General features: G+C 43.6%; 1 protein-coding gene across 13 annotated transcripts in view; it reads right to left on the bottom strand.

Moving 5' to 3' along the window:
- Positions 1 to 25,885, bottom strand: part of LOC105481052 (PALM2 and AKAP2 fusion) — a 545,532-nt gene that overhangs the window by 13,121 nt on the left and 506,526 nt on the right. For 12 of the 13 annotated variants that reach the window (XM_071078127.1, XM_011740318.2, XM_011740320.2 and 9 more), the window contains 2 exons: positions 20,567 to 22,994; positions 3,155 to 3,333 (listed from right to left, as the gene is read on the bottom strand). In XM_071078127.1, coding sequence (XP_070934228.1) covers positions 3,155 to 3,333; positions 20,567 to 22,994 — 2,607 coding nt within the window. The remainder of the gene's footprint in view (positions 1 to 3,154; positions 3,334 to 20,566; positions 22,995 to 25,885) is intronic. The other variant, XM_071078129.1, reaches the window with a different exon arrangement.

The raw sequence follows: 25,885 nt of genomic DNA, 5'->3' as shown, positions 1-25,885 counted from the left end.
TGCTGCATAACATGGGGAGATGCTGGGTATGTCGGTGTGAGCCACTGAGGTGCTTAGAGGGTGGAGAGTCTCAGAAGCCATGTTTCTCCGTGAGAATAGTGTATATAAATGGAGGCTAGAGACCAGAATTACTTTACCTTTAAGAGAATTAACTTTATGCTTCTACGGATAGGTAAGCCAGTTACATAACTCAACCCCCCAGCAATCCATCTGCTCTCTATTACTATCCTTCTGGTATTAAAGAAAAAAAATGGAAAAGGGGCCACAGATCAGTTAGCAAAAAAATGAATCTTTGTTCATCCCTAAAGGTAAACTTCAACACATTCACCAGTGATCGACATAGATAAAGGAGAAAAGGTCCCCTGAATTGGAAGGGCTAGGAGAGGGCTCTCATTTGAAGCCTGACTGATGATCATATGTTTGCTTTAGAAGCAATCTGAATTTGTTGTTTTAGATTTGAACTCTTAAATGAGCATATAGTGGATTGGTAGATTTTGTCCTGATCCTAAGAATTTTCAACAACAGCAAACTTGGTTCTGTTGTAACAGCAATAACAGTGCAAAACATTTGGCTTTGAATCCAAGATCCAGGGATATTAACAGCTTAATTAGTTAGGTCTCTTCCTTTCTCAAAATGTTTATTTACTGGGAAATATAGAGACAGGAGGCTGCCTCTTCACTTCGTAAGTGAAGGGCAATCAGCATGTTAAAACACTGATTCCAAGCAGCTTCATTCATGCAAAGGAAAAATCCAACCTGGCTGGCATTTGTTAGGTGGCTGCCAGAGTGTCAGCGTGTGCACGAAAGAGTTTCCAGCCCTCTGCTTTTATGAAATGAGTGAGAACTGCCTCTACCCGTCTGTATGGAGTATTTTTCCCTATCATCTGCACTCCAACACAAAAGACACACACAAGTGACAAGTAGAGTGTGCTCAGCAAACACTCACATGGGTCACATGCTAAGTGGTTCTACTTGTTCTTCCCCATCCCCATCAGAGTGTGGGGCATCCACTTGGCTAAATTCTGCCAAAGCTGCTGATGTATTGAGTGTATTGAGCAGAGTCGCTGGGAGAAAAGAAACCAGACACCTAGAGCACCAAGCTTCAAAATGATCTAGCCTCCCGAAAATTCTTAAGGTAAACTTTATCCTTTGAAGTGGGGCTTCAAAGAAGGGCTGGCGAAAGTGACTGAGGAGCCAGGGGAAAATCCTACAGGCTCACGAACGGAGCTGCTGGCTCCCCTACAGTGAAGTTCAGCAGTGGAAATGTCTGCAGCAGCTACCCAGGGCCAGGCGTCATCCCACTGTCTAATACAGTGAACAGCCCAGTAGAATAGCTGCAACCTAATACAGCAACTGAGACAGCACTCCATGCAGTTCAGGTGTAAACACAAGGGAAAGCCTGGGAGATGCCAAGTGAGTAGCCAGCTGCCAGATATCCATTGCTTTCTTCCTTTCTTTACCACCATATATTTTGAAAGCAACTTTCAGTATCTGGGCTTCAACTCCAGAAATCCTTTAACTTAGCCAGCTAGGATATAAAGGCAATAAAGCAGCAGGGAATTCTTTTTTTTTTTTTTTTTTTTGAGACAGAGTCTCGCTCAGTTGCCCAGGCTGGAGTGCAGTGGCGCGATCTTGGCTCACTGCAAGCTCCGCGTCCCAGGCTCACGCCATTCTCCTGCCTCAGCCTCCCGAGTAGCTGGGACTACAGGCGCCCGCCGCCACGCCCGGCTAATTTTTTGTATTTTTAGTAGAGACAGGGTTTCACCGGGTTAGCCAGGATGGTCTCGATCTCCTGACCTCGTGATCCGCCTGCCTTGGCCTTCCAAAGTACTGGGATTACAGGCGTGAGCCACCGTGCCCGGCCAGCAGCAGGAAATTCTTACTGTGAACCCCATAGTATTCAAGTTTAAGGTGACCAGATGGTTTATCACCCAAACTGGGACACTTTCAAGGGGGAAAGGCAGGCTGGGTGCAGGGGCTCATGCCTGTAATCCCAGCACTTTAGGAGGCTGCGGTGGGAATATACCCTTGAGCTCAGGAGTTGAAGAACAGCCTGAGCAACATAATGAGACCTCCTTTCTACAAAAAAGTTAAAAAATAAGCCAGGTGTGGTGACATATGCCTGTGGTCCCAGCTATTCAGGAGGCTGAGGCAGGAGGATTGCCCGAACCCAGGAGGTCGAGGCTGCAATGAGCCATGATTACATCACTGCATTCCAGCCTGGGTAACAGAGACAAACCCTGTCTCAACAACAACAAAAGAGTGAAAGGGGATATTAATAATCCCAGCATCACAAGGGGCATAAGCCAGGACTGTCTCAGGTAAACTGGGTAGGATCCTCAACCAACCCAAGCTATTTGTGACTTGAGTGCAGTCAGGGGAGGAGGTGGTGACTTAAATATGTGCTAAGAGGCTGGTGCCAGAAGACCCATAGGAGGCTGGCATGAACCCTGAGGCTGATCTCCAGGCTCCTGGGACTGTGTAGAGCAACAGTTCCTACGTCTCTAACTGGAGAAAGAAACCACAGAGCAGATGACTTCCTTCACAGTTAATGTGAACGTTATGTGCAAAGTTCCTAGGGTTTGGGGGTAGCAAAGTAGCCATGTGGTTTTCAACTGTCATTTTAACTGGCTCTTTGCTGTCAAGCTATGCACATGGGCTTGTTAACAGTCCCAAATACACTCGGTCTTTTAAGCACTGTGTAACATTGTTAGGGATTGCCTAGAGGGTCAGCTTTGAAGGAACAGCATCTTCATCCTTCTCTAGAGAAATACAATCTCTACTGGGCAATGGTAGAAATCAGCTCCCAGGTGTTTAGGGATGATTTCAGGGCCCTTGCATCCCTCTCCCTGTGTGACCCTTGCATGCTGTCTTTCTATGCACCAAACATCTTACACACTAGCCTTGCTGGTCAACTCCAGCTATACTTGGCTGCAAACAACCAGCTCCCTGCATGATCAACATTTTTTTTTTTTGAAACAGGCAAAAACCCAAACCCAGTTCCAGGCATGTGAAACCACATATTTGAAAACCTATATTGGAACCCTAATGCTGACCAGACAACCACATACACATTTGTGCCTGGACTGGAATGCCACACGCCACACCGACGGCCGCGCTCAGAGAAGTGAAAAAGGAAAGGAGGAAAAACTTACACTACTATCATCCATTCTCTCGCGCCTTTTAGATTTGTGTGTCTCATAGTCTTCCATGAGGGTCTGCATCAGATTCTTGGGCCGCTGGGTTCCGGCAGCCTCTTCAGGGGCTAAGTCAGGCTGCAAGCTGGGGCCTTCAGTGGTGGGGGATGGAGGAGGTTTGACTTTCTCTATTTTCCCTGAAACAACACGAAGAGAACACCCTTTCTAAGCTTGTCTGCTCATGACTGCTTTTAGAAAGAAGAGAAAACTGGCAAATAAAAGAGCAACAACCTCTGACACAGAGAATGGTACCAGAATGATGGTTAAGTGTAGGCCATTTTATTATATTACAGGATCAAAGCACTTAAGGTTAATGCACAAACCCATCCAAAGATCTCAAGGACACCAAGTTCCAAAAAGTCAGTTAGATCAAACAGGCCCGGCACACGGTATGCAAATATATGTTGGACAGACAGACACAGTTGTTTTGAGACATGTATCCTATCACAGATCATAGAATTAGACTGTCAGAGGTGGTGGCGCCTTGGAGACTCAGAGACCCACTTCTTAACAGATGAAAGAGCTTGAGGCTCTGCCAAGGGAAGGCTGTACTGAAGTCACAGGGAGCCAGTGATGGTACTCAGGCCTCCTGCTTTCCTCACCAGGGTCTATCCTCTATAGCAGAGGAAGCCAGTTGTCTGCTGACCTGTCCAGGCATTTTGTGCAGACAGCTCAGTGTTATAAAACCTTTGAATAAGGATAAGGCTTGTTCTTCTCAGTTCACCCCAGTCTTATACTGGCCAGCTTCATTCATTTACCTCACCTGCTGGGGTCCTGAAACATGAGGGTTTAAGGCATCCCAGACCTTAAGAAGTGTATACCAAGAAAGGCAGTGGAAAAGGTGCACACCAGCCTTAGGAATGGGGAGATTTTAGCTCTTGCAATGTCCTCCAAGAATCCTCAGGATGGAGAGATGAGGTCAGTGATTAATTCAACAGTGGTGTGATGACTCTACGCACCCTTACCAAGACCATTTCCATCCCTCCCTCCCAAGAAATGCCTGGCCCTGGCTTCTGGCTTTTCAAGGGGTGGGTTTATTGCCACAGAGCCCCAAATGCACTACTGAGAAGTATCTTCAAGTACAATTAGGATTTTTCCAATTATGCCCTTTGTAGTTGACACAGCTAGAATCTGTGAACAAGGAATGTGGAGAAAACACACAAGATAAATGGGGCTTGCATGGCCCCGTTTGGGAGGGAAAAGGACCATTTGACCTCTTCCAGTTCCAAGCCGAAGATGACTCACCTTTCTTCATCTTACATCCCAGGCTTCTAACTTGGCAACTGCCTGGTGTAGCAGGAATCACAAGTGAAGCCTGGTGTCCATGTTTCTATGTGGGCTGCTAGCCCTTTACTGGTGCAACCTCCTTCTGATGAGAGCTACAAAGGCCTGGAGTCCAGGAAACCCAGGTTTTTAACTCCTGCTCTTCCAGTACTTGGCTATGTGACTGACTATAGATATCATTTCATATTCCCACTTCAATCATGGGCTGATCACTTAAATTCTCCTAGCTTTCAGCTGTCATATTTGGGGATTAGGTGGAAAATAGGTTTTAATATACAGAAAAGGGCACTCCATTTCATAGCCACATTACATTAATAAAAGTGAGATTCATTGCTTTGATCTAAATTACCAGGATGACTGAAAAGTCTTTTGATATTAACAGTACAATAATAAGTATTTCGAGATCTCCAAATTCACTGGAAAAGGTTTCTATTTTTTATTATGGAAATTAGGGAACACTATAATGACCCCTATAAACATTATAAACATCACCCAGAGTAAACATTTATCAAGATTTTAGTATAATTGGCTCTTCCTTCCTTCCTTAGACTTGCTGAATTATTTTAAACCAATCATAGATTTAGGTCACCTCACTCCTGCACACTTAGTATGCATCTCTGAAAATTCTGATTGACTTTTTAATTGAAGGCTTAAGAAACAATATAGCTCAGTGGTGAGCATGCAAGCTGTGGAGCCAGCCGGTTTGGGCTTGAACTCATGACTTGGCAGCCAAATCACTTTGCGCAAGTTATTTACTCTTTTGATATCTTAGTTTCCTCATCGGTAAAATGAGTATGATGATAGGGGTACCTACCTCAGATAGTTCTTATGAGGACAAAGTTAATATTTATAAGGTTAATATTCAGAACAGAAAGCATTAATGAATCTAGCTACTATTTAATTGGAATCTCAAAGAATAATATGACTGTAGGGTGAGATGAACAATTTCATGCATATTCTGCATACAATTTTTGCATCTCTTCTGGGACCAGAAATAGACACCAGTTACCAGGTTAATTTTCATCATTTTCCAGTTGACCTCTCAAGTGTCCGGATCACTTCCCAGCAGCCATTCTTCCAGCATTAAACACCTAGAAAGCACAGCCTATATTCATTGCTTCTAGCTTCTCCCTTTCACACACAGCACAGTGGAACTCCTGTTTATATTTCTGTGAAGGCCATTTTCACATACTGACTTGAATCTTATCTGGTTATTGAAGCTTTTGTCTTCTCAATTAAGCTATAATGTCATCCTGAGGACAGGGGGGTATGTTTCACCTGTCTATGAATCCCTTTAATTCATCTGAATGTAAACTCCATTAGAGTAGAGCTTTGCCTGTCTGGTCATTGCCAGACCCCAGCAGTAGCAGTGGTATACAGCATGAGGTAGGAAATTCATGTTTGTTGAGTAATCAGTAAGTCCATTATGAAATATACATAACAACCACAAGTAAATGCTTATGGATTGGGACAGAATCTCCCACAGAGAATTAGAGGAAAGGGCTTAAATGCCTTCACCAAAATATATGAATTAAAACATTTTAGGTCTACAGAATCACAGACTTAATGGCTTTGGAGTAATAAGCGGATTTATATATCATTACTTTTGTAGGCTTCATGTCATCTGAGCCTTGCAACAACCCTGGGATGTAGTTAGGGTGGATGTCATGACCACAGAGGCCCAGATGCCAACTCCATCCCAAGTTACATGAAATAGTAACAGTCACAGTCTGGAGCCCAAACCCAGTGTTGATGATGGCTGAATTAAATTATGGGATGTATGCAGAAAGAATGCTGTAAAGAGGGTGAAGGATGACTATAGAGAAGTGCTCAGCCATTAAACATTAAAGACATTTCCTGCTTATTGATGATTTCATCCCTAGAGCAAGTTTTTCCAGTTCTAGCCACTAGAGGTCAGAGGAGTAACAGGAAAGAAATGCTAGGCTTAGCAGTTCTGGAGCAGGGGCTGCCAGGGACAAGGGGGCTGAGAATGGTCCCTTTGGATAACTGAGCCCATGTTCTGGTTCTATCTACCCACTCAGGAGGGGCTATCACAGGTCCCCAGAGAGAGGAGACACTATGCCTCATCCCCAGACTTCCGGCCATCATTCTGGTCAGTATGAAGGGAAGCTAGCTCAGCCAGGCTTCTCTGCTGGGCCCTGTGATCTCTGATGTTCCTCTCCAAGTATGGTTCAAACCAGGCACCAGAACTCTGGGTGCCATCTTAGGAATCACACAGGCTACTAAAAGGCTGGAGAGAAACCTGTTCCACACCTGACAACTTCCTCAGAGGTCCAGAGTTGCAGCCAGAGGTCCTCTCCATTAGGATGCTGACAGCACTCCGGATGCTCTTCCCCCAATAGTAGACACTGCAGACAGCACCACTGTCTGGGTCTCGATCATTACATGAGTGTGATACAAATAGTCTGTGCCACAGGCCTGGGAGCTCAATCACATCCTTTTTCATGACCTCATAAGGCCCCCTGAAGTCCCTTGGCCCAGAGGACATGCCCCAGTAGACTCCCCAAACCATGATGGTTACCTTTGGTACTTCTTTTTCACTGCTCCAGGGTGCATCCCACCCAGCACTTCCCCAGTAACCCCAGGTCCAGCTTTGCTTACTCCCGCAAACTTTGCTCTGCTATCGGTTTATTCACCTCATGAATGATTCAATAGCCTGTGACACCTGACATTTGCCCCATTTTCAATGAGCACATCCTGCCATCCAGTCCCTCACCTGCACTGAACACTCTATAGAACACTTTTTTTTCTTTCATTTTTTTTGAAATGGAGTCTTGCTCTGTCGCCCAGGCTGGAGTGCGGTAATGTTGGTTCACTGCAACCTCTGCCTCCTGGGTTCAAGTGATTCTCCCACCTCAGCCTCCTGAGTAGCTGGGATTATAGGCACCCTCCACTACGCCTGGCTAATTTTTGTATTTTTACTAGAGACAGGGTTTCACCATTGTTGGCGAGGCTGGTCTCGAACTCCTGACCTCAGGTGATCAGTCTGCCTCGCCCACCCAAAGTGCTGGGATCACAGGCATGAGCCACCATGCCTGGCCAGAACAGCTCTCCTCAAGGACCTCAGTCACTATCCCTGAACAACAACATGAACACACAGTGCCATGTAGACCTCAGGGCAGACCTGTATTGGTCTTGGCTGACGGCCAGTCCTAACATTTACAGAGCCAGGAACAGGTATAATGTGACCTCTAAAATGAACATAAGGAACCACTAGAACAATGTTAGACTGAAATTCTGAGTGGAGGATAGGAAACATTTGAGTTTATTTCGTAAATGTGATTATATTCAAACTATTCCATCTGGAGTAGCTTTAGACTTAAGCTTTTGAAGGTGTTTGAGGGTAAGTGGCTTCACTTGGTTGACTCCAAAGATGTGTTTCTAACATTATGTCCTGTGACCTTAGCTTTGTAAGATAGTACTTGACGCCACAAATAAAAAAATCTTTGGTCAAATTAAGCTTGGGACACACTGGGTTCAAGAAAACAGGGAGAGAGGGATTTGTTTACCAGAGGACTTCTGGTTTTAGTGTTAATATGATTGGGAAGCTCTAATTCAGGAATGGGAGTATAGCATTTCTCAAGTTTATTTAACCAGAAAACCTCACTTCATAGAATCTATTAAATACCTCAAGAAAAAAAGCCAGGTGCAGAGGCTCATGCCTGTAATCCCAGCACTTCGGGAGGCTTAGGTCAGAGAATCACTTGAGCTCAGGAGTTTGAGACCAGCCTGGTTAACACAGTGAGACCTCATCTCTAAAAAATTTTAAAGTAAGTAAATGAATACAGAAGGGGGAGGGGGGGGGAAAGAAAAACTGTTTAGGAAATACTGTTGTCTAGTGTGCAGTAGTTAACCAGCTTCCAAGGAACTTTTTTGGCCCAAGTTCATTTAATAATTAAGTATGGGCACAAAGCTCATGTACAAGAACATTCAGCACTGTCTTTTTTTAACCACAGCAAGATATCTTCCTACTGAAGAATGGTTAAGTTAGCTATGGCTCATTTAGGCAATGAAGTATTATTTAGCCATTATAAATCATGTTTCAGACTCTCAGAGGAATGGTTAAGGTCACAAGAAAATATTCAAAATATATTAAGAGAAAAAGCAGATTGCAAAAGTAGAGATATTGCAGGAGTTCAAGAGTGCAGGTGGGAGAGCCAGACTGCCTGGGTTCAAATCCTAGTTCACCACTTATTAACTGTGTGAAAGAAGGCAAAAGTACAAGGCACATGGCAGACACTCAATCAGCATAAGATGAACACTATATGTTGCCTCCTATGGTGGGCAGAACAATGGTCTCACCAACAATGTCCAAGTCCTAATCCCCCAAACCTGTAATACGTTGCTTTACAGGTAAAAAGAACTTTGCAGTTAAGTTTAGGTACTTGAAATGGGAAAGCTATCCTGAAATATCCAGTTGGGTCTGATGTAATTGCAGAAGGGAAGTAGGAGGGTCAGAGAGAGAGAGAGAGAGAGATCTGAAGATGCTGCACTGCTGGCCTTGAAGATGGAGGAACAACAACAGAATGAAAGAGGGAAGAAAGTGAACTCTTCCCCAGAGCCTCTGGAAGGAACACTGCCTGCTGACACATTGATTTTAGCCCAGTCTTAGTTTGTTTGAGCTGCCATAAAATACCATAGACTGGATGGTTTGAACAACACACACTTATTTTCTCACAGTTCTAGAGTCTGGAAGTCCAAGATCAAGGTGCCAGAATGGTCGGTTTCTGCTGAAGGCTCTCTCCCTGGATTGCAGACAGCTGCCCTCTTGCTGTGTCCTCACACAGTGGGGAGAGAAGCCGTCTGATGTCTCTTCTTTCAAAGGCATTAATCCTATCATGAGGGCTCCACTCTGTGATTTCATGTAAACCTAATTATATCCCAAAGGGCCCACCTCCAAATACCACCACACTGAGGATTAAGACTTCAGTATATGAATTTGGGGGAGGGGGTCTCAATCCTCCTTCTGGATTTAAGGTCTAACTTTTAAAAAGCCAAGAATGGGGATTCCAAAAGTTCTGAAAATTATTTTGGTCAGATATTCATCCATAGCAGATGAATTTCAGACTTCTGCCTTCTAAAGCTGTAAGATAATGCATGTGTAAGATAATGCATTTTTAAAAATATTATTACTAGAGATAAGGTCTCACTATGTTGCCCAGGCTAGTCTTGAACTCCTGGGCTCAAGAGATCCTCCAGCCTCAGCTCCCCAAAGTGCTGGGATTACGGGCATGAGCCACTGTGCCTGGCTAAATGTGCATTTTTTATGCTACTATATTTGTGGTAATTTGTCACAGCAACAATAGAAACAAATGCAAGTATCAACCCAATATTGCCTTCCAAGCACCTATGGGCATGGAGAAAATCTAGAAAGGTGGCTATTCCTGGGGGAGTAGGATTATGAATCACTTGATTCTTTTTACATTTGTTCTACAATAAGCACACATTAATTTTAAAATATAAAACAAACCAGAAAACTTTTCTTGTAAATATTATTAGCCCATGCTGAGAAAAGCAGATAAACCTGCTTGTTTTAACCTTTATGGACTAGGCAGATCCACAAGCCCTTCCATCATCCCAGGCAGTGCATACCCAGAGGAGCTCAGAAGGAAAAAAACTGTTCATCTCTGCAATGGTGGTGCTCACGAGACTGTAGCATTGCAAGGTAGACTAAGGAGCAAGGAAAGCCAATGAGTTTCACTCCAAATTAGCTAGTGGTGTCTCCCATCATGAGTGGGAAAGCATAAATTGGTGTTTCCTGCTTATTCATCATGAATAGTTATACCACTGTGGTCCAGAGAAAGCAAGCCATGCCTTGGCTGTGCTTCTGGATTTTCCAGGCAAGACGGATTTCCCTTGGGCATCTGTAGCGGGCTGTGCTGACAGGGGGCAGAGAAAAGAATCTGCAATTCCTCCCACCCAAAGAACCCAAGAGACGGCTGCATGCACTCAGAATACAGCTGTTGTCATCCCTGACAGCCCAAATCCTCCTTCTGGATTTCAGGTCTAACTTTTAAAAAGCCAAGAATGAGGATTCCAAAAGTTCTGAAAATTTTGGTCAGATATGATGATTTGGGTGATTATTACTCTCTCTATGCATGAAGTCTGAGGTCTTAAATCAAACAGCCTTTGTTTCCACATTTCTCAAAAGAAAAGAAAAAGCCATCACCCACTCATATTTAAAAACCAAACTGAACCGAACAAAAACACCCACCAGAGGACACGCCTCAGTCGGGGCCTCCTTCAATGACTTCCTTTCTTCACACAGCATCGGGATAAGGTTGCAAACATCTAAAGCGACCCACAAGTCACCAGAAAGAAATGAGCTCAGACTTGAAATTTCAATTTCGTTTCCTCTCAGTACAAGGGAGCATCCTGCTTGTCAGCCCCAGAGTGCACGGACTTGTGCGGTTCCAGCTGTGACCCGCACACCAAGAGCTGGTCCCTTCTTCTTTCATCTCCTCCTTTGAAGGCCCCAGGGGTGGGAGAATGTGATGATATGAATCTTCAGATTATAAACCTAGCTCAGAAATGAGAAATACCCCTGCTTGGCAAACAAGTCTGAGAAACTGTCAAATACTATTGCTTAAAGGTAAGTCGGGTTGTTGGACGAGTTGCTGATATAGGGTTTATCCCTATGAACACAACTGGAAGAGGATGAAAACTCTAGAAGGAAAGAAAGTGCTCTGCTCTTACAGGGCAAGCAGAGTTTAAGACCAAAAAGGAAAAAAGTTAATTAAAACAGTAAGAATGAAAATTATGGTGAATAGTAATTCTCCACCAAGATCCTTTTGTTAAATACTTTTCTACCAGCATGGTAGGCTTGGCTGTGTGAAGATTACCTCCTCCCAAAAGGAAAACATTTTTATGGTAATACATGTAATTTTATTGTCACTCAATACATTTAATGATGGATTTTTTACTCTTTAGTTTTTGAAATCATAGTGGACTACTGAAAACTCATTATTCCTAACCTCAAGTTTCCAAGAGAAATGTTAATTCTAAGGAAGTAACTGAAAAAAAAATCCCAGCTAGGAATAGAAAGCAATTTTATCATATGTGTTCTGTTATTTATCTCAGGCTCACAACTGTGCGAAACAGCAACTCCTAAATAATTCTACTAAGGCTTTCTGGACTTTTCTTTCTTGAGACAGGGTCTTGCTTTGTTACTCAGACTGGAGTCCAGTGGCATGACCATAGCTCATGGCAGTGTTGAACTCAAGCTTAGGCAATCCTCCAGCCTCGCCTCCTGCATAGCTAGAACTACAGGTACACAACACTAAATTCGGCTATTTTTTTTTTCCCATAGAAACAGGGTCTCACTATGTTGCCCAGGTTGGTCTTGAACTTCTGGTCTCAAGCGATCAGCCTCTAGGCTTTTTCTTAAAACAAAAGAGCAACTGTAATGTTGTAATAACAACAATAATAACTCTTACTAGGAGCTTTTTATGTACCAGGCCCTGTCTCAACTTTTATGAGGCTGGTATAACTTTATTCCTATTTTACTGAGGTTTACAGAGGTGAAGTAACTTGGTCACAAAGCTAGCAAGCAGTGGAGTCAGGAATTAAGCTTGAGATACGAATTCAGAGAAGTGACTGTCACATTTTAGCATGTATTCTCCTTGACCAGCTTTTTTACATCACACTTTTTTTTTTTTTTTTTTTTGAGACAGAGTCTTGCTTTGTTGCCCAGGTTGGAGTGCAGTAGGGGTTGTAGCTCGCTACAACCTCCCGGGTTCAGGCGATTCTCCTTCCTCAGCCTCCCGAGTAGATGGGATTACAGGCATGCGCCACCACACCTGGCTCATTTTTGTATTTTTGGCAGACATGGGGTTTTACTGTGTTGACCAGGCTGGTCTCAAACTCCTGACCTCAAGTGATCCACCCACCTCAGGCTCCCAAAGTGCTGGGATTACAGGCATAAGCCACCTCGCTTGGCCTTCGCATATTAATGTATACTTGAGTAATGGGAAATAAAAGAGAGACTGGTAATACTTGCGAGTTAGATACACACAGGTTTTGAGAAGCCTTTTACTTTACCTTCAAGGCCATGAGAAAGAAAATCTCGTTACAAGAACTACACATGTATTCTTCGGTGCTCCAATGGTCTGTCCACAAACTCTCTGCCTGACCCACCTCACCCCCTAGTTTTCCACCCCATATGTATGTAGCACACAAAGATCAAATAGACCTGAAATGCCAATCTCCTTGGCAAAGTACACAGCAAGTAACTGTGGCTAGTAAAAGACACAGTCATATTCTGCCCTGAACTCCAGCAGTCACAGAGGATATCCTGCTCCCAAGCCTGGTTTTGATTACTTCCTATTTCTTACCAAGGAACTTGCAAGAATTAGGTTCTTTGATTCACCTCCTCTTTGTCACCTGAAAACTATGCATCTGTTTTTGTACATGGCTGAGTTTGATTCCTCATAAGATGCTCCCCTAACTAACTTGCGGCATGGAGAGGCCATGCAGAAGTAGGCAATGAGGACATCACGTGGTGGCCCAGCACCAGCAGGAGTCAACCCAGACATGTGGATATATCCGAAGACCCAGCACAATCAGCAGGAACAGCGGAACCTGCTTACACCAGGGAATTCAGCTGGTGGGGAACGTTCTGCTTTTTCCAAAGTTCTGCTGCCCAGAAGCTGTGATCGCAGGCTTGTTACAGAAGAAAGACTTCTGGGCCCACAGCATCTCAAGAGTGAGGCTGACAGGCAGGTTTAATCATGGCAGTTGCCCTTTCCAAAACTTTAAGGGTAATGTCTAAAGAGAATGTGGAATTCTATACTTTGAAAAGTACTGATTTCATTGCACACCTTCACCCCTTGCCAAACACAGCTTCAACATAGTCTTTTCTTACCAATTCCTTTCCAAATGGCATGCATTTTTCAAGAAAACATACTTGCTGGGTTTAGGTAAAGAGAACACAGGGAAGTTATGGTCCAAGGAAGAAAGCTCAATTTTTAAAAGGCAAGGAGAACAGTACGTAGTAATGGTGCTCAATGATCACCAGTCAACTAACTTAGTTGACTTTGACCCCACTGAACCAAAAGTGTTCATGTTTAGTTAACAGAATAATGAACACTTGTCCCTGCTCATCCTCAAATTTAAAAATTGCTTCCTTGCTTGAGTACTCAGTTCTTTCAAAGTTTTCAAGGAATGAGCCTGTTTCTGGAGTAAATGGCAGAGTTTCTTCCTGGGAAATAAACTTTCAAAAAGAACTCACAAGAGCAGCTAGGCTAGATGGCTGAAGTGGACTAAGTTAGTCCCTTGGCTATCTGCTCAGATCTTTGGACAGCCTGAGTAATTTTGCCTACTGTAATTTGGGGCATTAGAATTGAGTTCTGAAAGCAGAAAGGAATCATCCTGGGTCACTAGGGAAGCGCTGTTTCATGGCCTCTGAGAGTCAAATTTATATACCCAGGCCACTGCAAGAGAAGGATTGCAGAGCTATAGTGGCTCCTAAAAGGAGGATCAGGAAGGACCCAGGAAAATGCAGGGGTTGGGCATGAGACTGGGAAAGGGTAGAGGGAACCTGAGCTACAGGTTGGAGAGAGAAGCTATTACTGCATACCTTGCAGAGCAGGCTCAACAGACAGGAAGGAGAAGGTAGGGGAAAGAAGATGGATTTTGGAGACAAATGAGAGCCTGAGTTTGAAACCAGACTCTCCCATTTTCACGCTGAGCGACCTTGGGCAACTTAATCTCTCTGGGCTCTAGTAGTAATACGTTGAAAAAGAATAATATTACAGGTCTACAACTCTTCATGCATAATTCCCAAATCCAAAAAAGTCTGAAAAGAAAGATTTTTCATAACTTATTTGGCAGCAAAACCTGACATGAGCTGACATGAGGGTCTCCTAGTCTTTCCCCACTTAATGTAACTAATTCTTCTTCTCAAGTTTTAGAGTAGAAATTTAATTTGATCACAGGGTGTTGCCCCAGAACCTGCCAGTTGTGTTAAATAATAGTATATTCATTGCATTACTTTTCTAAATAATAGTATGTACTTTATAAATTCTCTAAAATCAGAAAAAGACTGAATCCAGAAATATATCTGGCCTCAAGGGTTAATTTGTATCTGAGAGGGCTGTTGGGAGGATTCAGTGAGAAAATAAGAAATGTCAAGTGTGAAATAACTAGTATTATATGCAGCTTTAAGGCCTTGATAAATTGTAACTACCATGATTAGACTTGTGTCACCAGAGAATGTTCTAGAAACATGGTGGTGGACAATAACCATCTGTGGACATGCCACAGTAAGCTTTAGCTAGCTTCACACAGCCAGCAGGGCTCCTACAAGCTGCACAGTTGGTGCCTGCCTTGCAGGAAAGAGAGGCACTGAGTACTACCGATGGAGAGCTCTCTCATCATCAATCCTTCCGTCAGATGCCGACACAAGGGGCTTCCCCCATGGAGCAATGAGGGCACCTCAAATAAAACCGTGCCTCATCTGGCTCTAATTTAGCATGGCACACTCCACCAAGCTCTGCTTCATGAAGACTGTGTGGACACTCACAAACATATTTTTCCTAAGACTTTCCCTTGTGATATTTGCAGATAATGAAGGGGAAAGAACAAAGACCCAGTTAAGAATCTTTATAATAATATAATGATCACCTCATGTGGAATCTTAAACAGACAGCAGCAGAAGTCAATACTTCCTGTATATCTTACGAAAGTAAGATTTATAACGGTCACATCTTTCCACATATTAGAAGACATGAACAGACATCCCAAGCTGTGGAACTTAATAGCAACCTACACCACCTTCTCTTTTGCCACTCTCCATAATGTAGGTCTCATGGGGTGAATGATCTGACTTGGTAGATAAATTCAACATCTGGCATGAAAACAGAAACTTTCAAAAAACCAAACAAATCATCACCTAACCGTGTTTCTCTGGCATGCTTAGAACTTGGAAGTGAAACCAGGATATCTAATAATAGACATAGATACTAAAGTGAGAACTGTTGGCAACACCAATATGAAAAGACATTTGAAAAGGTCTTAAACTGCAACTTCAATACAATGTTTGGATATCCCACCCCCTAATTCTTTCCTCAAGGGTGTTTTACAGCAGTGTGTGAGTTACCCCTTCAAATCAGGCTCATGTACCTGCAAAGGTGCTTCCTTTATTCTCTCTCTCTCTTTTTTTTTGAGACATGATCTCACTTTGCTGCCCAGGTTGGAGTACAATGGTTCAATCATAGCTCACTGCAGCCTTGAACACCTGGGCTCAAGCAACCTTCTTGCCTCAGCTTCCCAAGTAGCTGGGACTACAGGCATGTGTCACTACACTCAGCTAATTTTTTTTTTTTTTTTTTTTAAGAGATGGGGCCTTGTTATGTTGCCTAGGCTGGTCTCAAACTCCTGAGCTCAAGCAATCCCCTTGCCTCCACCTCCCAAAGTGCTGGGATCACAGGCATGCACCACCACCCCGGCCTTCCTCCTTTTAGTCTCTAAGTGCCATCAGCAGAGGGCACACATGTACACACTATTGGGAGCATGGCTCCTCACATAACATACAGGGTGTTCACCAAGACGGCGCCAGCCTTCCAAAGTGCTCATAAGCAGGAAGAGCTCAATCCAAGCCTGTGAAATGGATTCATTACAACAGGAAGACATCGAGTCCATCAACTCACAGTGAAGGCAGGACAGCTCGGGGTTGTGTTCAGATAATTACTCCTTTAAAATACTCTCACAGGCTTCTCACTGACCACAGTGTAAACTCTAAAGTCTACAACCTTTAATATGATTGACAGAGCTCTTGGTTGTCTGACTCCAAATCAGTTTCTGTTTTGTTTTAAATCTCTTCCTTTAACTTACTCTTAAACATCTCAAATGTGCCAAGTTCTCTATTCCTTTTGAGCCTCTCTTAGGTGCCTTTCCTTCTCCCCTACACCCTGAGCCCAACTTTACCCCTTCATTTCTCAGCTTAGACAGTAATTTCCTAAGGAAGGAAGACTTTCTTTACCCTCCAAATGACATGGTCTTCCTTGTTTTGTGCTCCTACAGGTCTCTGTGCTTCTCTGTCATAAAACTGCCTCATTTGTTTAATGTTGTTTCTCTTACTGAACCATTAAGTTCCCTGAGAGCAGGGACTACACATTTTTGTTCACCTCTGTATAAACAAATGTCATTCAAATTCTATTAAAGTGGAGCTTCTTCCTTTAAAAGTCAAATAAGGGCCAGGCATGGTGGCTCACGCCTGTAATCCTAGCACTTTGGAAGGCCAAGGCAGGTGGATCACCTGAGGTCGGGAGTTAGAGACCAGCCTGGCCAACATGATGAAACCCTGTCTCTACTAAAAATACAAAAAACAAACAAACAAAAAAATTAGCTGGGCATGGTGTTGGGTGCCTGTAATCCCAGCTACTCAGGAGGCTTAGGCAGGAGAATCACTTGAACCTGGGAGGTGGAAGTTGCAGTGAGTCGAGTTTGCCCCACTGCACTCCAACCTGGGCAACAGAGCAAGACTCTGTCTCAAAAAAAAAAAAAAAAGGTCAAATAAGAACCAACAAGGTAATTTCCAGATACCTGGTCATTAACAATGACTATAGGCTTTTCAAAACAGAACTTCTATCATTCATTGTCCATCTTTTAAAAGCAAAGACACTAAAAGCAAAACCAAACATCATTTCCACACCTGGGGGATGGGGTTTCCGTCTAGACTTTTGTATGGAAAGAATTAGAAGATTTCTCCTTCCTTACCACATCTTGGCTTGGATCTTATTTGCTTTAAGGTTTTAGGATTCCAGCATGCCACCAGCATGATTTCTACCAGAGAAGTTAAAAATTGTATTTTTCATCACCAAGTATCCAATCATCAATCTGAGTCACACAACAAACTAGTGGAGTCACTTCTTCTGGCATAAAATATGAAATGTGCCATAGGAACTTGGTAATATCTCCATTCACAAAACCATTGGAGCTAGGAGTTCTGACCCTAGTCATGAATTGTCTAGTTTGGCTGCTCAGAGTCATGTGTCAGCCTTCTCCCTGATCATGAACTTGGAGGTTGGCCAGCCAAGCAATACTCCAAAGATTTCCAGGCATGAACAGGAAGAAAATTGTATTTTACATTCCATTTCGTTCAACTCATGTTGTAATTCTGGGAAGCCCGGGTGCCTGCTTTAAATGTTCTACAGATAAACATGAAGAAATGACATGCATGCATATCATTATCATGATTTTACTCAATATGACATCAAGACTAGAGCAGACTTGCACGGATGAATTACTATCCCCCTGTAGGGAGCAGAAATCAGTCCTATGAGGGTAGGATATGGGAGAACAGATCAGTATCAGCATGGAGGGAAGTACTGGGGAGATTGATACTGGGTTGCTGAGATGCCACTGGCAAGCCTTAGGATGCTGACTTGTTTAAGGCAGCCTTGGTCCTGGTGGGGAAGCCTGATGGACAACAGCCGGTGGGGGAATCAGGAGAAAGCATTAAAATGTCTTTATATTAGACAATTGTTTATGTGCTGGAAATAAAGTTGGAGGTAATATGGTGAGGGGTTCGATTAACAGACAGAGCCAGAGAAACCTGAACATACTCATGCTATGGTCTGAATGTTTGTGCCCGCCCCCCACCTTATTCATTTGTTGAAACTTTATCACCAACTTGATGGCATATATTAAGAAAGTCACTGCACTCTTCCTCTTCTTCCTCCCTTTCCTTTCCTTCCCAAACAATTCAGTCCAAAAGTCACTAGGCCAGGCTGAATAAGATGGTACTTGCTGTAGTGTTGGAGCCCAGGGAGGGTAAGGAGGGTGTTGGTGAAGGGGGGTGGCAGTGGCCACCCAGAAATGATATTGGAGCCCAAGTTTGGTGAGGAAAACAGGAGACTGGTTATACTGGAGTGAGGGGGAAGGAGGGCTAGTTAAATAATAAACATATTACAGATAATAAAAACTAAGTTTTTATTAAAAACAAAACCTTGTTGTCAAGAAGGTGGTTACAAATATGGAAAGGGAGAAAGTATGAATGAGCCTTTTATTATATAAGAATTAAAAAGCAATGGGGCAAACTCATGGTTTTCAAGAGAGATGTGTATAATTTCTAATTCTGTCCACTGAGAGTGCCCGGGGCCAGCGACAATGCAATAACAATGAACACAGCTCGCACTCAGAGCTTTGTTTGTAAATACCATTCTCCATCATCAGAAACTAGTGCTCTTTGGAGAGACGACTGATTTCAGGGTTGGGAAAGTATAAGATGAAACTGGAATATCTTGCGATGCCAGAAATTGAGGAAGCATTCAAAGGATAACGGGGACATCTCCAAAGGACATATAAGTTAGCCAAAAGGGGCTCCTGTGAGCAGTAACTGAACAAGTTAAGGATAAAAATAATAAAAGAAATGAATTATAATCCATTGAATATCACAGGAATCCATGAGATCATACCAACATAAATAAATGAAGTTTGATAAGAAGTGGGGTGAAAATTGCATAATACCAAAGTATTGCCCTACAAAATATATACGAATTACAAAAGAAAAAAGTAACTACTGTGCAGAAGCCTGGCAGACACTCCATCAATGGAGTGATCATAATCAATATTAAGTGATCAGAGTTGACACCTGTCCCCATAATGGGACAAACTAATACCACATGCTACCTGTTTGGATACAGTGAGAACACAGCATCAACTTAGTGGGATTCCTACCAAAGAGGCACAACCTGAAAATAATCATATGAAAGCATCAGAGACCCACATTAGGGAGCAGTCTACAAAATTGGGGGTGATGGGGTATCATATTGGCAATTTACTCTCAAATGATTCAAAATAGAAAGACATTTGTACTGTACTTGGGAACTTTTCTTTAGGTTGGAGATTCTTTCAAAATTTAAAAAGTTAATGAGAAGAGTGACCTTGTGTTATTGTAGATTTGATGGATGCCAAGTGTCAAGATAAGATTAAGATCTGTATGGACCAAGATAAGTGTCAACAATTATACTTTAGGGTAATGATTCTGAAATTTTCTCCAGTGAAGCATCAGTTTCTCCCCACCAGTCCATTATGAAGCAATAGTTTTATAAAATGCAAAAATCCCACGCTTGGATTTCAGGACAATATCGTATTGCAATAAGAGTTTTCAAATGCTTACTCTCAATGTCTGAACTTAGAATGAACCAGTAGCAAATGATTTCTGGACTAGCTTGGACCACGCTTTGAGCAGTGTTTTCTACAGTTGAAGATGCGTGGATCCCTGATTGCCATCAAATCCACAGTTGAAGATGCGTGGATCCCTGATTGCCATCAAATCCACATGGAAAATCAAAACAACTGGTCACACTGTTATCCAAATGGTAGCAATAATAATTAGCACCCTAATTAACATCAACCATCTACACAAAGTATTCAAAAAAGGGACTGCCCAGGCAATATGAAGGGATTAAACACTTGCCTTTGTGAAGAGTCATTCAACTTCTCGAAAGGGGTCACATGACAAGAAAAGATGTGCCCACCCCTGATTCCAAAGTAGTTGCTTTGTGGTGACTTCAGAAGAAAAACCCAGTTACACAGAAGATAAACAAAAACATTTTGCATAGACCAGTCTGCAATGCCAAGCCATGACTATCATTGCTGGGAAGGGAACCAGCATTCAGAAGGGGTTAGTAGAGGACAGCTCCCAAATCAGATGGGTTTGACTTAACTACAGATACTGAGGGTCAAGCTACTGATTCCAACATAGTCCACACACGGGCCCACTCTGGTTCTATGCCACAAACAGCCTCTCCTTCATACAAGGGCAGGCTTTCAAGTAAAAGAGAACAATTCTTTATAACAAACCAAGTCCAAAGCAGAACAACAAAAAAGGAGCGATTGCATCCTCTGGAAAGTGGCAAACTCCATCCAAGCTCAGGGTTCTTCTAGAGGACACTCTGACACTTTTGTGGCATGTTCCTGTATGCTGGAATTCTCATGCTAGTGTCCCCCCAACACTTATTCCAGACACACACAGAGGAGGCTCCACATAGAAACCCATGAGCTGGAATCAACAACAACAGACTGCTATGGCATGTCTCTCATGTGAGGCACCTCACTTACCTGGGGCAGTTTTATAGCATGTTCTGGAGGGCAGCGATGGGGCGTTCTTTGTCCTGGGGCTCTGTGTACTCTGCAAGACTTGTCTCTGCCTCTTCAGCTCCTCTTCCCTTTCCTGAGCTGCTCGGATCTCTTCCTCAATCATGGACAAAGTCCGCTGTTTCCTGGACCTCAGCTTGAAGGGTCCAACCATCACGTCGGATTCTTGAGTGGCCAGGAGGGAGGCTGTGCTTCTCAGCTCAGCTGCCTCCGAGTACTTGCTGAAATAGCTTCCTTCGGGCCTGGTCTCCTCCATGTTAATCGGCCCACTGGGTTGCACAGCTGGCAGTGGCTGGGGGGGCCCCCTTTCCCTGAGTGCCCTGTCTTCAGCAGGCAGAATCTTTGGTAATACATCCCTTTTCTCTTGAACAGGAGAAGACACCTGAGGTGGCTCAAACATGCTCTGAGGCTTTTCTGAGCCGAAAGCCCCAGCTTCAGCTTCCTCTACAGTTGCTTCAGGTCCCTGTTGCTCTGCTCCATCCCTGCTGGTTTTAGACACAGCTTTATCCACCTGCTCGGCTATGGCTTGTTGAATGGCATTCTGCACCAGGAGGCCAGCCTGATACTCCAAGGGATCATCAACCGACGGAGAGTCCCCCAGCGTGGAGGAAGGGGAATAGAAACCATGATCGCTAAATGACTTGGAGACGCCTTCTCCTCGGCCCTCTGAGGGGTTGTCAGTTTGTGGCGTCTGCGGCAGAGAAAAATCAGCCAGTGAATTTTCCTGGAGGGCATTGGTTGTCTCATTGGAGGCCCCACTGTCACTGATGTTGTCCATGCTGAAATCATTGGATAGGGTCTCCAGGACTGTGGTATCCTGAGACCTCACCGACAATTCATCAAGACCAGAGTCAAGCTCCTCTTGGGTCAAGGAGACATTGACAGATTTTGAGAAATGATCCAAAATCCCATGGTCATCATCCTTGACCACGGTGAGGACGGCCCGGGCGCTCGTAAATTCTCCATCCTCTGCCCACAGTTTAGATAAGGGCCCACGTTTAGCAGGCTCGCTGTAGGGCCCTTCCTTCCCCTGAGGGGCTGTGTTGCCCTGGCTTCCTGCTGCCAATGGGGTCTCCAGGGCACCGGGGGATTTCTGTCCCTTGGTGGCTGAGGCACCACTGTCTTCTGGAGGTCCCCCGACAGAAGGTGGTCTCGGATTAGTCAGTGGCTTGTCTGAGTTGACTGATCCCAGAGGCCTGTAGAAAGGCTTGATGGAGAACAGCCTGGGTGTACTCTGGCCCTTGGCCACTGCTTGCCTGGAATTCTCCATCAGCTGAAATTGTTTGCGAGCAGCAGAGAAATCTATCTGCTCTGTGACAATGTCCTCCTTTGCTTTGTCAATCATGCTTGCGCATTCATGAGAAGAGGCAGGGGCTGTGCAGAGCTGTGATGGGGGCTGCTGCTGCTGCTGCTGCTGCTGCTGCTGCTGTAACTGTTGCTGGAGCAGCAACTGTTCCTGCTGTGCCCTTTTCTCCTTGCGCTCCTTGTACTTTTTGTGCGACTCCAGATGTTCCTCGTCCAGCTGCTCCTCGATGGTTTTTTCCTGCGGGGGATTCCACCATTTTGCTGCAATGCCAGGATTCTTCTTGACGGCCTGGCTGCGGATGAGCTCCCTCCTCTCCTTTTCCAGCTCCAGCATCTCTTCCGAAGGCCTCACTTTTCTAACGCAGTATTGTTCTTTCTCACGCTCGTCATCCTCAAAGAGCTTGGAGGGCTTCTTGTCCTCATGGAAGGCACGCAGCTCAAACTTGGCCTCCTTCTTCAGTGTGGTGAGAGTGAACTCTCCGTCTCGGGAAGAACACCATGAGCTGGTTGAGGAGCTGGGGCTGACAGGGGCCTGCAGGCTGTCCCCCAGCGCATCTCTAGGCTGGCTAGGGGAATGGCCATTTGTTCTTTCTGCCTCTGCCATGGGGTCAGGGCTGCTATTACTGAGCTCAATGTGAGGCGGTGCCTGCTGGCTAGCTGTTCTCTCAGTGGGTTCTGGTTGGGCCGTCTCGTGGACAGCGGGGCTTAGGCCACCCACCAGGACCACTGCACCAGGCTCTGGGGAGGATGTTCCATTGAATGTTCCGTCCACAGCAGAATCACAGCAGTTGGCCTCCAGCACCTCATCTAGATAGCGGATCTCTCTGGCAACATCGTTATCCAGGGATTCGTGGTGATCAGTGAGGAGGCCATTATGTGGGGGTGAATAGAAAGGGGAAGGGTGGTCCATGGGATGTGGGGTAGAGGTGATTCCAGGAACACTTTTACATTCTGCAACAGACACCTCAATTTCCATGTTCTTGTGATCTGGGGAAAGAGAGCTGGTAACAGGCTCCAGGAGGGTGGCACTATAGTCGTCTCCCTCGCTTTTTAGCCGGATATCATCCTCAGAAAGCTGGGGAGGCTTCTGGAATAAAGAGAAAACAAAAGTCGGGGTTAAATACTGCATCTCTTATGGATGTGAATGCTGACAAACTGACTCATAACTAAGAGGAAGGAAAATGGAAACCACAGTGACAAATTCTTTTGAATAGAAATTTCCTAATAATCCCTTAAATGTTCATTTTCTTGTAGTAACGGGTGCCCAACCCTCTCTATTTTACAGATTCCATTTTGTTTACATGCTAGTGCCATTTTTAAATTTTATCTACTAAGGTGGAAGGGATTACATCATTATTGTACCAGAGTCTTCCCAAGTATTTTGTAGCAAATGATTGCAGGCTATGCAATAGGACTATTAATAGGATTGAAAAAAGAAGGTCCTTTTGTATGAACAGATCTTTAAAACATATGACTCTCTGCCAGATGTAATGCAGTTATTCTGGAGACAAGAAACTTTTTGGAAAATCTTTCCAGAATAAAATACTGGAAAACAGTAGATCTCTTTAATGGCAGCACATAGGCTACAGTGCCTCACTGCCATGGCTGTTACTGACCATGTGCCTTATAAACACCATCACCAAAGCCACTGACTGCACAGCTGTTTTCTGGGATTGCATCAAAATAATACTCTTTAGTTAAGAAGTCAGCATTGCTTTGAAAAACTAATGGCCAATGGTACCTCTCCTCCAGTTTCTTAACTGCTTTATATGTGATATCTTCAGTTTGTGATTCAATAAGAAAACTCTATCTTCTTAATGTTTTAAAATTCATCATATATATATACACATACATATATACACACACATACACACACACACACATATATACACATATTATTTTTTAAGATGGGGTCTTGCTCTGTGGCCCAGGCTGGAGTGCAGTAGTGCCATCTTGGCTCACTGCAACCCCCACCTCCCAGGACCACAGGTGTGTGCCATCACCCCTGGCTGATTTTTTTTTTTTTTTTTTTTTTTTTGGAGAGACAGAGTTTCTCCCTGTCACCCAGGCTGGTCTTGAACTCCTGTATTCAAGCAATCTGCCCACCTCAGCCTCCCGAAGTGCTGGGATTACAGACATGAGCCACCATGCCCAACTTATCTATCCTATTTTTCTACCAGTTATCTAGCCTATGTAATTTTGTTATTTGGCATTAGAAACATTAATTTTCAAATTATAAGATGATTTTCTTTTTCATATCAAAGGACTCTGGCTTATCTCAAAGAATTCCAGTAAAGTATAAATTTAATTAGAGTTACCCTCAAGGACTTTACTAACACCTAGGTCGGCTTTGTCTCCCTATCTCAAGTTTATAATGTGCCTTGTATTATTGACATAGGACAATGCAAAATTGCAAGAGGGTGTAATCTTCATTTATCTAAGGTTTCAACAATTTTAAATGCTTAGAATATTAAAGCACCACCTTGGGATGATTCTCAGGAAATTAATTTCAAAATCCTTCCCCAAAAAGTAGATAATTATGGATTTGTTTTTAAGACCTAAGAAAACACAGGAGTTCACCATAAGTGCTCTACATTGCTGTCAAAATGTTGAAAAACTCTCCGGGTTATCCATGAACTGGGGGGTTTCCTTCAATCTTCATTTCCCACGTTTCCTTTCAGACTTAAATTATTCAAGTAATGTATATGTCTTCTCCATTAACAGGCACGAATAATGAGTATTCCTCTTTTGTCAACATCTTCTGTTCTCTGATTTTCTTCCAGTCTAGGTCTGGTCTTTGTTAAACAGTGATACTTAACACAATATTTATAATTGCTAACATCTTTATTTTTTATTTTTGACCATCATTAAATAGTAGTTTTTGCTGCTACCTTCCTTTTTTTTTTTTTTTTTTTTTTTTTTTTTTTTTTTAAAGAGACAGGCTCTTGTTCTGTTGCCCAGGCTGAAGCACAGTGATGTGATCATAGCTCACTGCAACCTTCAACTCCTGAGCTCATGGGATCCTCCTGCCTCAGTTTCCCTTAGGACTACAGGTGGGTGTCACCATGCCTAGCTAATTTTTAAAATTTTTTGTAGAGATAGAGTCTCGCTATGTTGCCCAGGCTAGTCTCAAACTCCTGGACTCAAGTAGTCCAGCCTTGGCATCCCCAAAGTGCTGGGATTACAAGCGTGAGCCATCCTGCAGGGCCAGCCCTTTTAAAACTGTTAACTAAACTTTTTGTTGGATAAGGCATTGTCGGTAACTTCTACTCATATATCATTAAGAATTACACAAAATCTGAATGCTGAAACTTACTGGCGGCCATTCAATTCCAAGTAAACCTAGGCCAAAATTAGCCTACTCCATGGAAAATCATTACTGGAATAAGAAGACAAAGAGAGATTCATGCTAAGATGAGTCCGATTACCTATGGCACCCTTACCCCTGGCTTCTTTTGGCTAATGACTCACTGCTGATATTCTGCATGGGAACAACAGAGCTCTCCTTCTATCCTTTTTGGCTTTGGGGTCGAGGTGGGCGGAGGGGAGTGGGAAAACAGTAGGAAGCCGGTAGGACTGAAATATGGTTAGAAAACACTGCTCTCCTGAAACACAAGATGCTTTAGAATACTTGAGGAGAGGAAGAAGGGCAACGTAATAGTAAAGGAAACTAAAAGGCAAATAATTAGTTCTATAGTTTAATGAATTAATCTTCATTAAACATGATGGGAACTTATTCTGCAGGGTCACAATGAAATTAGCAGCAACGATAAGCTCCAGAAGACAACACCCTTTCTAAAAAAAAAAAAAAAAAAAAAAAAAACCAGTTCCCTGTACTTCCAAGAAAGCCCTAAGTCTATTTTAGAGTTTTCTTAGTCTGAATCAGGCAAATGAAGAACTTGCCTCTCTTTGTCTCTTGTTGCTAATCAGAGGAAGGAGTGATGTGGCTTATCTCCAAAGCCATTTCCCAAGAAGCCT

Source organism: Macaca nemestrina, chromosome 14 (assembly GCF_043159975.1).
Source record: "Macaca nemestrina isolate mMacNem1 chromosome 14, mMacNem.hap1, whole genome shotgun sequence".
Classification (NCBI taxonomy): Eukaryota; Metazoa; Chordata; class Mammalia; order Primates; family Cercopithecidae; genus Macaca; species Macaca nemestrina.
Note: the sequence above shows the minus strand (reverse complement) of the source record. Positions and strands in the feature narration are given on the sequence as shown.